Below are 11,671 nucleotides of genomic sequence, written 5' to 3'. Positions count from 1 at the left end.
CCGGCTCCTTATCGCGAGCCGTCACGTGGTTTTTTTTTTTTTTTCTCTCAGCCTCTCTCTCGCACTTTTTTTCCGCTTCACTCTGCACGCGAGCCTTGTGCTTTACGCTGGGCAGAGGGGGGAGGGGCGGTAGTTACACTCAGTAGCACAGGAACAGAGCCAGAGAGAGAGAAAGAGAGGCAGGGACAACAACATTAGAAAGGTATAGTAATCATCCACAACTATTTTCGGTTGCAGATGATAAAGGATTGAGAAAGTTTATTCATGCAGGTCCATATGACAGAGAATGTGCATGTTCTTTTAGTTTTCATATTATAATTTATATTTAATTGTGTTGTGGTTTGCAGTGTTTTGTGTTCTTTTCACTTTAAATTTGTGAAAGGAAAAAGCTGAAAATTTAAATAGTTAAAACTTGAAATGTGAATAGTTGATTTTTATATTATATGATTTATTTATTACATTTTATGTGGAGTGAATAAATAAAAGTATATTTACGGTGGCCCCTAGAGACAAAGCACATACAAACTTCAAATCACGTACGAACTCTGAAGCATGTACAAACTCCAAAACATGTAAAAACACGTACAAACTCCAAAACACGTAAAAACACGTACAAACTCCGAAGCACGTAAAAACTCAGAAGCATATAAAAACTCAGAAGCACATAAAAACTCAAAACACGTACAAAAGACAACAGAAGTGCTCCAGGATGCTGGGCGCAGTGTTGAGCCTTTGTTATCTTGTGGCTACACAAGCCAGCAAGTACCAACGACCGGATTTGGTGTGTCGTAGTAACAGGTAAATGAACTTTTTTTTAAATTATTTGAATATATATATGAGTGCCTGTGTATAAATACACAAACAATACACACATGCTTTCAATTGTGTAATTTAAGTGATCTAGTAGCTCTGCTTTGGAAGTTCAGTTCATGCTAGAAATGTGTTTTGGAGTTTGTACGTGTTTTGTCTCTAGGGGCCACCGCATATATTTATATATAAACATATATAAATAAAACCACTTGTTTTTATGTTAGTAATTCCTTTTGTGCATAATTTTATATTATTGTTAATAATAAATTAATTAAAGCAACAAAACAACCTGAAGAGCCGGTTCGGAGCCGAAAGAGCCGGTTCTTTTTAGTGAGTCGAACCGAAAGAGCCGGATCTCTAAAAAGAGCCGGAAATCCCATCACTACAACAGAAGCAGCTGTTCCCTCCCACCTGCTCTTACAGAGTGGCTCACATTGGCTAAATGACGGCTGCTAGGCCTTTAACACGCAGCGTCGCAAAACCTCAAGAAAACACACAAAAAACCCTGATCATATCAGACGGAGAGCAAGTTGAGAGCTTACCAGTCTTGTCGAATTCCGAGATGTAATGACGTGCACTTAAAGAAGATGCAAAAACCATCGAAACGCCAAACGCAACGTAGCCAGTGGTTTGGCGCCCCCCCACACACACACACAGACACACAGACACACAGATAAAACATAAGGATTGTACATTAACACAAAGCTGTTGTACAGCCCGTATCTAAATGCAATATTGCCGTGCAAAATATCACAATACTATGCTGGAAACAATAAATGAAAAGCTGAAAGATGCGTTTTTGTGTTAACTAATTATTGTTAAAAGGAAATATCACAGTGATTTAGTGGCCATTAAATTTGCAAATTAATGATGATTCATTTCAGAAATTGTGAGTTTCCTCCCCTACAGTTTGTAAGTTATAGGTATCGTTATCGATGGTCCTGTATTTACTGGATATCTGATCGATACCAAAATTTGCAGTATCGCACTAGAAGAAGACGAAGTGGAAGATATGATGTGGTTTTATTTTTCACCGGTTCAGGGGGCGGCGGGGTACTTAAGCGCACTCCTGTGCCTGCGCGACCCTTCAGGTAAGAAGAACGACAGCGTGGACTACTTTTGTAGGACTAGGAAATATTGGCGGAGTGAGACCTCTTCCCTTTTATCTGCTACAAGACAGCCAGGCAGGAGACCTCAGACGTTCATCCGTGGTCTAACCTTCATCCTTGTTATTTTGCAAGCAGCACCATGTTTGCTGTCAGAAATGCACTTCGCCTCGGCTCCAGGTTATTCATCCCTGCGGTGACAAGAAGAGGCTGTGCCGGAGCTGCCATCCCCATAGACGACGTAGTGAACGGACTCACAGAGGAGCAGATACAGGTTAGCCACACTAGCTAGCTAATGCTAGCAAAACAAAGTGCACACTTGTGTCTGTGCGTGTCAACCGCAGGCATTAAAAAAATCACATACTCTCAGAGACCAACATTTTTAGTGTGTTGTATAGTTTTGTGAATTTTAAGGGCAATAAAAGAAGACAGTTTTGCGAGGACACCGTCCCCCGTTACGTGATGACATAAGTTAGCTAACAGCTACAAATTAAATGAAAAAAATCAAAAGCTACCGACTAATACTCGATTAATTTATCTAATTACATTTATCTAATTAGAAAATGGTCTATTTAACTAATTTTACTAGTTACATTATTAAACAATTTTATTAAATTTCCACGTATGACTTTACAAAGTAGGTTGTGGTAATAAATGGTAGTAATGGAGTGACTGATGCCGACATTGGTTTACAGTCGATATTAAATCAAATCAAAGGTGACTGCAGGCCGGGTATATTTTTGCGCAAAGTGAAGGAGACTGGACCCGAGGCTGCAAGGAGAGCAGGGGGTGGGTGGGGTTCATATACAGGATTTGATTGGATGGAAGGAGTTGTCTCAGATCCCAGACCTTTTATAAAGTCAAATATACATGCAATGCCAGTTAAAACATTTCAGTATGATTGGGCAAACAACACGTCCACCTGTAAATCAAACAACACACTTACCTCCATCTCCAGGCAGGTGAAAAGCTTTCTCAAGCCGTCACTTTATGATCTTCATCCTCCCAGCACAGTCATTACAGGTATGGTTTTTGCTAAGTAATTGTTTTACGTCCTTTCCACAGCTGAGGCAAACAGTTCGCAAATTCTTTGTAGAAAAACTTGCACCTCATGCCGACGAGATCGATAAGAAGAACGAGTTCCCAGGAATGCGGGTGAGTTGAAATGCACAAGTGACAAAATTCAGAAAGTTGTAGCTGATGTACCAAGTAGTAATGGAACTTGGGGACAGTACTTCTAGGTGGTAAAAGAAAACAACACATTGTTGATACATCTGTTGACATTCCTTACTTGCTGTATCCTGCACCACCACTTCTGAGTATCGTAAGCAATCCAGTGAGCTCAGCTGGCTTTTCTAAAGGAATCGGCATTGCTTTTTGAGCACGGGGCGATCGTGGCTCAAGAGTTGGGAGTTCGCCTTGTAATCGGAAGGTTGCCGGTTCGAGCCCCGGCTTGGACAGTCTTGGTCGTTGTGTCCTTGGGCAAGACACTTCACCCGTTGCCTACTGGTGGTGGTCAGAGGGCCCGGTGGCGCCAGTGTCCGGCAGCCTCGCCTCTGTCAGTGCGCCCCAGGGTGGCTGTGGCTACAATGTAGCTGCCATCACCAGTGTGTGAATGTGTGCGTGAATGGGTGGATGACTGGATATGTAAAGCGCTTTGGGGTCCTTAGGGACTAGTAAAGCGCTATATAAATACAGGCCATTTACCATTTAAAAAAGCACTTTTATATCTAATCATATCGGAAAATGTGGTTGTCAAAAGCTTACTGTACTTTCAACGATTTCTTTAAGCTGTTCTTTTTCTAGGGTGGAGCGATTGTAAAGCATACATCTTTAATAACTTTAAAAAACAAGAATTTGGCTCACAAGTTTGAATTTATTTTGGATTTTCTCTAATCCACACAGGCTCAAAAGTACATGTATAGGCTCAAATATATACATAAACCACTGCTAAAACTTGGTTTGGAGCAGGGGCTTCTTTTCAGGGGATTCCAGTTCAGGCTTGAGCTTTGGTGGTTTCTGGGTTGTTCCTGAACCTCCTAACTAGTTTCCTCTCATCTTGGGTGACAGTTTGGGTCTTCTTCCAGAACTTGGCAAAGTTGTGACACATCCAATTTACTTCTACCTGCATGCAACTGTGTGAACTGACGAATCTGCAATTACTTACAAGTCATTTCTGAGCATTGGTCAAGCCAATGAGTGGAGAATCAAACAAATCCTCTTTGTGCTGCCACAGGAAAACAACCACTTGTATTTTTTAAGTCTCTAAAGATGCTGTACAAGCATTCCTGGAAAGAGAACAGTTCAAAGAAATCATTAAAAGACCAAATTTGTCGTGACGTTCATGCCCATGATGACTGTATGTAAACATCTGACCACAGCTGCATGACACCAATATATGTATATATAGCTAATATCGGCTGTTACTATTGGTTGAGCTCTAGTAGATATGCATGTTCAACTGTACCTCCAGTGTATTGTTTCTACTAACTTTCTGCTTTCCCTCTTAAACAGGATTTTTGGATAGAAATGGGGACGATGGGACTTCTTGGCGTCACTGCTCCAGGTGTGACAGCTGTGATTTTTATGTAGCAGGCAGTTCATACAGTTACAGTTATGTCTAACACATATTTTATGGTTCATATCAAGGCATAAAGGTTTCTATTTTTTTTTTTTTTTTTAGCTGTTATTAGGCGAGTTTACACTCAGCTCACACTGTATATCCCTTTCAGTGGAATGTGGAGGCACAGGATTGGGCTATCTAGATCATATAATTGTGATGGAGGAGCTGTCACGAGTGTCAGCAGCCGTCGGTCTCAGTTATGGCGCCCACTCTAACCTTTGCGTTAACCAGCTGGTACGCCACGCCAATGAAAAGCAGAAGGAGAAGTATATGACGAAGGTCAGGATCAAACAATTCATGTTTAAATATTATCGAAAAACATTGAACGTAATGAGCTTGTTTACTTATTTCATTAATCGTGTTATTTCCTTTGCCAGTTACTGACAGGAGAACATGTTGGAGCCCTGGCAATGAGTGAGCCCAATGCTGGCTCTGATGTTGTGTCAATGAAACTCAGAGCAAAGAAAGAAGGTAAGACGCCCAAACTGTGACTCACTTCTCTGTGGTAATGATAAATGTTCAGCTTAATCATACATCCAGTATGTGGAGCACATAAATAAGATCTGCTATTAGCTTTCTTGGTCTTACAGATCTGTGTGTTTGTTTTGTTTGTTTTTTGTACTCTTGGTCCGCTTTGCCAGTGTCACGTAGCTTTATTTGTGTGTTTATTGAGTGCTATTAATATCAAGGACTTTACAAGAAGAAGGATTAATTATTCTATTATTTTGTTCACCTCAAAATCATTAATATCTGAATGCATTATTACATAAGAACATCTTCTGAAAGCTATTATCATGGTATGTTAATAGATATGTGTTGGACACTCTCTTGATGGGGGGGGGGAGAGAGTTTTCAGGGCTTTATTAGCTCAGGGTTTGACAGAAATGCTATTGGCATTTACCACACTGAAAATGTACAAATGAGTCAGACTCAGCAAGGTGTCGTGTGTGTGCTGCATGGCCAGATTGTGAGTATGAGCTGCTTATAGAGGCATAAAATTTGACTGTGTTGTTTATCTGAAAACATTATTTTGATAGTTAATAAGATGTGACAGCAGCAACAAAAAGTCGGGCTTTTTTAAAATGGAGTTTGTGAGGTTATAGACTGTATTATGTAAGTATTGAAGTTAAAAGCTTTTTTTTTTTTTGCGTATGTCATAAACAAGTTATGAATAGAACTATTTGAGCTGCTGTTTTCGTAGCCTTGTTAGCACCATCAGCTCACAGGAAGACAGTTTTGTACCTGCATCAGATTTCTACCTGGTACTTCCTGCCACAGTGCTTGTTAGTTTAGCTGCTGATTCTAAATTGGCAATAGGTGAATGTGTTGTTCAGTTTCACTGATTCAGCCTCCTGATGGAGTGATAACCTGTACAGATTGCACCCCACTGCTTGCTCAGGGACTGCTGGGGTGGGTTCAAGCTGTGGTGAAGAACATGGATGAATTACTTTTGCTGCCTGGTGCGACATTCGGGGATGGGGAGAAAATTTTCACTGCTGTGAAGCAAAGTTCTCACATGTCTTTGATAGGTTTGTCTCCTTGCAGTGGATGCAGGCAGTGTTTTTTTTGTTTTTTTTTTTTTTATACATAGACTGTATATAAAAGATCAACATAGCTACCATGAGGTCACTCATTGGTGAAGTGATGAGGCAGTGGTGGATCTGATCAAGACCCTGAGGGAAACATGCACACTAACCCTCATCCTAAAGCATACCCTGTGTTATCTTCCTTCTGGACACAAATGGGGAAGATTATTTGTAAAATGTATCGTATTTTATTCATTAAGACTTGAAACTACAAACTAAGAGCATAAACTCATTATAAAACATTGATAATGAAGTCATGGATCAAGGGAGCCGAAGCACTGTACTCCAATGGGCCTCTGTACAGTCAAAGTCGCTGTCTGCTTGCCATTTGAAATAATGCAGGTTTGAGGCACTTCACTTTTCAAACTCAAATGCCATGTCCATCTTTTATATACAGTCTATTGTGTATATTTAGCTGAATGACGAGCAGTTTTTCCACTTCAAACTTCAACATAAATAGAAATATTAGAGGTTGTGTGCATAAAAGTTTTAGGACTGTCCATGAAGAGCTTGGCATAAGCCAAAGGCATCAACAAGACCAAAATGCCAAGCACCTATACTGCCCAAGGCCGGTGAAAACAAATGCAAATATATACAAACATGAATTCCAGCAGGAAAATGTGATGCCTTAACAGCAAAAAGATGTGAAGAGACAGATAGTATCTACTGGCAGGCCTAAGAGAACCAAAATAGTATCAGTGCCTTTTGTTTTTTTTAATTTTTTAAATTTTTTTTATGACAATATCAAATGTCAAATCCTCAAAATTACCAGCTGCACAGCTCTCTAGTGCTTCCACACATGCGCCACTTGGTGAAAGAATCATTGCCATCAGGTGTAAGCCATGAGGTTTGGAGGCAGCATTCATGCTTTGTAAGTACTGCCTTTCAAGCTGTGGGTGATTGTCAGTATTTTGACAAAGCCCAGAGAGAATTTTTAAGTTGTTGGAAAATGCAGTGCCCTGAAATTGTTATATTACAAAGTAACTACTATATGAACATAATCTTTTCACAGGAGACTATTACGTTCTGAATGGAAACAAGTTCTGGATCACGAATGGCCCGGATGCCGATGTGCTTATTGTGTATGCCAAAACGGATCCCGAGGCCTATCAAAAAGGCATCACAGCTTTCATTGTCGAAAAGGTAAATTCAGTAAAAGAAGGTGTACTAATAATAAACAAGTGTCTTTATTTGTGCATTTATATATACGCTTTGTGTAGGGAACACCGGGATTCTCGACCGCACAGAAGCTCGACAAACTCGGCATGAGAGGCTCAAGCACCTGTGAGCTCATCTTTGAAGACTGCAAAATCCCAGGTGTGCCTCACTATGCATTGTTACTTTATGTCATCCTAATGCAAACTGATTGTCTTTTATCAGCGTGGAATTTATTTTGTTTTCGTTTCTCCTGTCTTTTATAGCGGAGAACATCCTGGGTCCATTAAACAAAGGCGTGTATGTGATGATGAGCGGCTTAGATCTGGAGCGACTGGTGCTTGCATCTGGACCTATTGGGTAAGGTTCACCAGAAGAGGTTGGCTGGTTGGTTTACACTGATGTCAAGTTATATCTAATCACATATACATGTTGATTTAATTAGAAATGACCAAGTATTTTAGTACATAAATGCTGTATCCAGTGATTCTGTGAGTGTGTGCTTCAGCTTTGAAAGTTACTGGACTTGGTGTGCGAGAAGTTGGTTTATGTGTTGTTCATTAGCATGCTGAGCCTGGACTGACACAGCCATTTTCCACTATTACCTGCTCAGGTTGGCTCAGCTCCACTTGGTTTTTAGGGTTTTCCATTAAGTGGTAGCACCTGGTACTAGCCACCTTTTTAGTACCCACTTGGCTGAGATTCCAAGTGATCTGAGGCAATCCAAAAATGTGACTTCAACTGACTGCATGCCACCGATTGGCTAGTCAGTGGCATCACGTGATGCGGCCGTTTTTAAAGCCCAGTAAGAAAGAAAATGGCTGCACAAAACGCAACACTGTGGCCCGCGAGTTGGACGAAAAGCTATACACCGAGCAGCAGGTATATACCGCTGCCTCAACGCCCTCCTTTGTTGTGGTGTTCATGTCGCACACATGACGTCACCGGACTTTTGCCCGTGTTGCCGTAACGACTCCATGCACATTAGGTGTTTGCCCATGCTGACTTTGATGAAGTGATATTTTGTGCCGTTTCAAAGCTGAAATCTCACGTCTCTGTATAGTGGTTAATTTAAGTTCATTTGATTTGCAGTATTTGATTGGCTAATGCAGGAACTCCTTTTATATCATGGGCCACATACAGCTCACCTTAATCTTAAGTGGCCCAGACCAATGAAACTACATGATAAACATGTACAATTACAGAAAAGTTCTGGTAGTTCATTGGCCAGACTGTCCTGTAATTTAAATTTAGTTAAACATGTTTAACATATATTTTTTGAATGTTGTCCTATAACCTTAGAGATGTGACACATTTCATTTAATGTGACATCCTCATATTGTGTTTCAGCATCATGCAGGCGGTTCTGGATGCTGCTATTCCCTATCTGCATGTCAGAGAGGCTTTCGGACAGAAGATCGGACACTTTCAGGTTTTGCCTTCATTTTTCACTTTCCTCAGAGAATAAAAATTCAAATATTTTGACGGCCATTGTGTTTAATGATTTGTTTAATTCACGTTTACTCAAGTCAGACTGACCTGATGTTCATCTGTTTGACAGCTGATGCAAGGGAAGATGGCTGACATGTACACCAGGCTGAGCGCCTGTCGGCAGTATTTGTACAGTGTTGCACGTGCTTGTGACAGAGGACACTTCAGCGCAAAGGTGAGAAGATTTGTAATCACGTCTGCTTCTGCAGCACTCAGTCAGTCACTTTAGCCAAGAAGTTTCCTAAATTCATATCCTGTATAATGGCCCCTTTTAAGCATTAAATAAGAATTTTATAGAAAATGTTGTAATATATAATCTTTTGTTGGATCCTAAAGGTTCTCATTTTCAAGTCTGCATCCAGTTACTTGTTTTTTTTCTTTCCGTAGAGACTTTCTTGTCTAACTCAGTGACTGTGATGCTTTGTGTGTTTGCAGGATTGTGCTGGAGTGATCCTGTATTGTGCTGAGAATGCCACTCAGGTTGCTTTGGATGGGATTCAATGTTTGGGTGAGTGCCAAGAATCAGAGCTGAAATGAAATGAGAGTAGATTCTTAAACTGAGGAAATTGTCATGATTTAATCAATGTACAATGTACAAACAACATATTTCAGGTTGCAACCAACACACAGCTGTTAGGAAGGTCTAGTTAACAGAAAGAAAGTTCATAGTAAAATGAGGGATTTCCCCTAAAGCCAGTTTCACACGTAGACTATAGCTGAGCTTTTCTCGGCTTCACCCAGCAAAACTGCACAAAACAAAGATGTCTGTAGCAGTCAGATTATTCATTAAATGAGTGTAACCTTGTTAGTTTACTTGAAAAAGAGTCGAGTGTAGGTCACATGTCTGACTTCTTGCAAATTATTTGCAGACCCTGTTAAACCAGCTGGAGGATTTCTAGTACTGAGAATGTGCCTGAAACACATATTTTTCCTGTTGTGAGAGGGCAGCACTGTGATCTGTTACCAGCTTAGTTGGCCCGACAATTTGTGGAGTTCATGTGTAAAAACCTCTTACTAATTAGTTGATGTGATAACCCCTTATCCATTACACTGATTCTTTCCTAATAAACCGCAACAACAGTCTGACTTGTTTTAATCCGTTCTGCTCTGACAGTCACTGGCTGCTGGAGCTGACGTAGATCTATAGAATTTATTTGCTGAGGTGCCTATATGAAGTCACTTTTTCATTCATTTTGTTTTGGAGACATAGATATCTGATATTCCAACATGGTTTTTGTTGATTAACAGATGGCCACCCTTGAGCTCTGTTACTACTCGGTAACTTTGCACTAACATCTTTATGTCCTTTGTCAGGTGGCAATGGCTACATCAATGACTACCCACTGGGGCGATTTCTGCGTGACGCAAAGCTGTATGAAATTGGTGCCGGGACAAGTGAAGTTCGCAGACTCATCATTGGACGAGCCTTCAACTCCTTGTTCAAATAAAGCTGAGGGGGTGATCACCAAAAGACTGCGAGTGGTTTGCTGTGGATGATAAAAGTTATTCACACACACAAGGCCTTACTCTACAAAAGAACTTGTCACCAAGGATTTTGATTAGTTTCAGTCAAAACAGATCATTATGAAATTGTGATATTAGAACTCGACATAATGAAAAGCAATTTTAACTACATTAAGTGGCCTTTATGTGACTTTTTTTAGCTACAGTACAAAAATGTTCGTATTCTCCAACCAGGTAGCAAGAAGTTGCTGTGAAATCTGTTGATAAAGGCCCAATCATTTTGGTGATTGGTCACTGAAATGTGTATTCCTTGTGTGGTTGCTGGAGGTTACTGGCAGTCGCTGGTCACAGAGAGGTATACACTAAAAACCCTTCAGCCAACATGTTTCAAATTGTGCAACTTTTACACTCACTGGCTGCATTGAAGAACCGTGTATCATATAGGGGCTCAGTGTTACCTCACTTATTATCACTACAGTTTAAAAAAACAAGTCTGATGACGTTGCCGCCATCATTGTCTGAATTTTCTTGATTTGTAAGTGTGAAATCGAATCTAACTGTAGTTCAGATCTTCAGAAACATGATTTCAAAGCAAACTGAAATATGTGAAAAGGGCAAATGTCTGTCAGCGCTCTGCTAGCATTTGTTTCTTTTTGGGAGCATATGTCACTGTTTGTATACAATAAAAATCAGTCTGTAGAAATCTCTCAGATTTGTCTTCCTTTCTGCAAAGAATTATGTAGTTGTACATTGTGAACGTGTATGAAATGAAATCTTATAAAATAAAAATTGTAATTTTCTATTTCTGTCTGTGTTTATTGCACACATTTATGAAAGATTTGTAATCCACGTTCCATGAACTTTTTTTCTCCTTGCGTTTTGCACTGATTGAGAATTACAGCTGCTGTGAATTATGAGATTAGTCAGGTTTATATGGGTGGGAGAAATATTGCAGGGAAAATAAATCTGCTGTCGAGCTCCATACCTCAATCCATGAAGCCCGGATAAATTTGGTTTAATTCCATTTTATTTCAATTTTTCGGGAGAATTATTGTGATATATCTCCTGTGACACTGGAACAGCATCCTGTCTGTAAAATGCAAAACCTCCAGTTTGCACTGCATAACCTGTGATATGTGTTTAAACCCCCTGTCCTACATGTTAGAGTAGCCTTAAAACAACCAAGATGAATATTGGTTTAGGGATGATTTACATGCCCTAAATTAAAATATAAGTTATAAAAGTCAAATTCATAATCGAGGCTATCAAATGTTAAACTATGAGGACAACGTGTTAGCATAGTTTTGCATTTTTTTTACATTTTAATAGTTTGAGGGGGAACTCGTTTATTACAGCCTATTATATCTGAACACATGAGGTACTCCTGACAGTCACTTTGTTGAAGTTAAATGTGTAATTATACATCTGAACTTTAG

The 11,671-nt window shown here is 39.9% G+C and overlaps 1 protein-coding gene across 3 annotated transcripts; it reads left to right on the top strand.

Annotated features, from left to right (window-relative positions):
- Window positions 1-121: 121 nt before the first annotated feature.
- On the top strand, window positions 122-11,035 carry ivd (isovaleryl-CoA dehydrogenase). 3 transcript variants are annotated; one of them, XM_082515841.1, is made up of 14 exons: window positions 1,666-1,699; window positions 1,853-1,901; window positions 2,055-2,190; window positions 2,982-3,071; window positions 4,431-4,482; window positions 4,649-4,818; window positions 4,917-5,010; window positions 7,138-7,268; window positions 7,346-7,442; window positions 7,547-7,640; window positions 8,631-8,712; window positions 8,842-8,946; window positions 9,207-9,279; window positions 10,086-11,035. In XM_082515841.1, the coding sequence occupies exons 1-14, from the start codon at window positions 1,678-1,680 to the stop codon at window positions 10,217-10,219; spliced, it is 1,329 nt and encodes a 442-aa protein (XP_082371967.1). In that variant the 5' UTR covers window positions 1,666-1,677; the 3' UTR covers window positions 10,220-11,035. The 3 variants fall into 3 exon arrangements, with proteins under 3 accessions (XP_082371968.1, XP_082371967.1, XP_082371969.1); XM_082515842.1 differs by lacking the exons at window positions 1,666-1,699; window positions 1,853-1,901 and adding an exon at window positions 122-202; XM_082515843.1 differs by lacking the exons at window positions 1,666-1,699; window positions 1,853-1,901 and adding an exon at window positions 1,937-1,955.
- The last annotated feature ends 636 nt before the right edge of the window (window positions 11,036-11,671 follow it).

This window comes from Aulonocara stuartgranti (genome assembly GCF_965226115.1).
Source record: "Aulonocara stuartgranti genome assembly, chromosome: 19".
In the NCBI taxonomy this organism is placed as follows: Eukaryota; Metazoa; Chordata; class Actinopteri; order Cichliformes; family Cichlidae; genus Aulonocara; species Aulonocara stuartgranti.
This window is presented reverse-complemented; position numbering and strand designations above follow the sequence as displayed.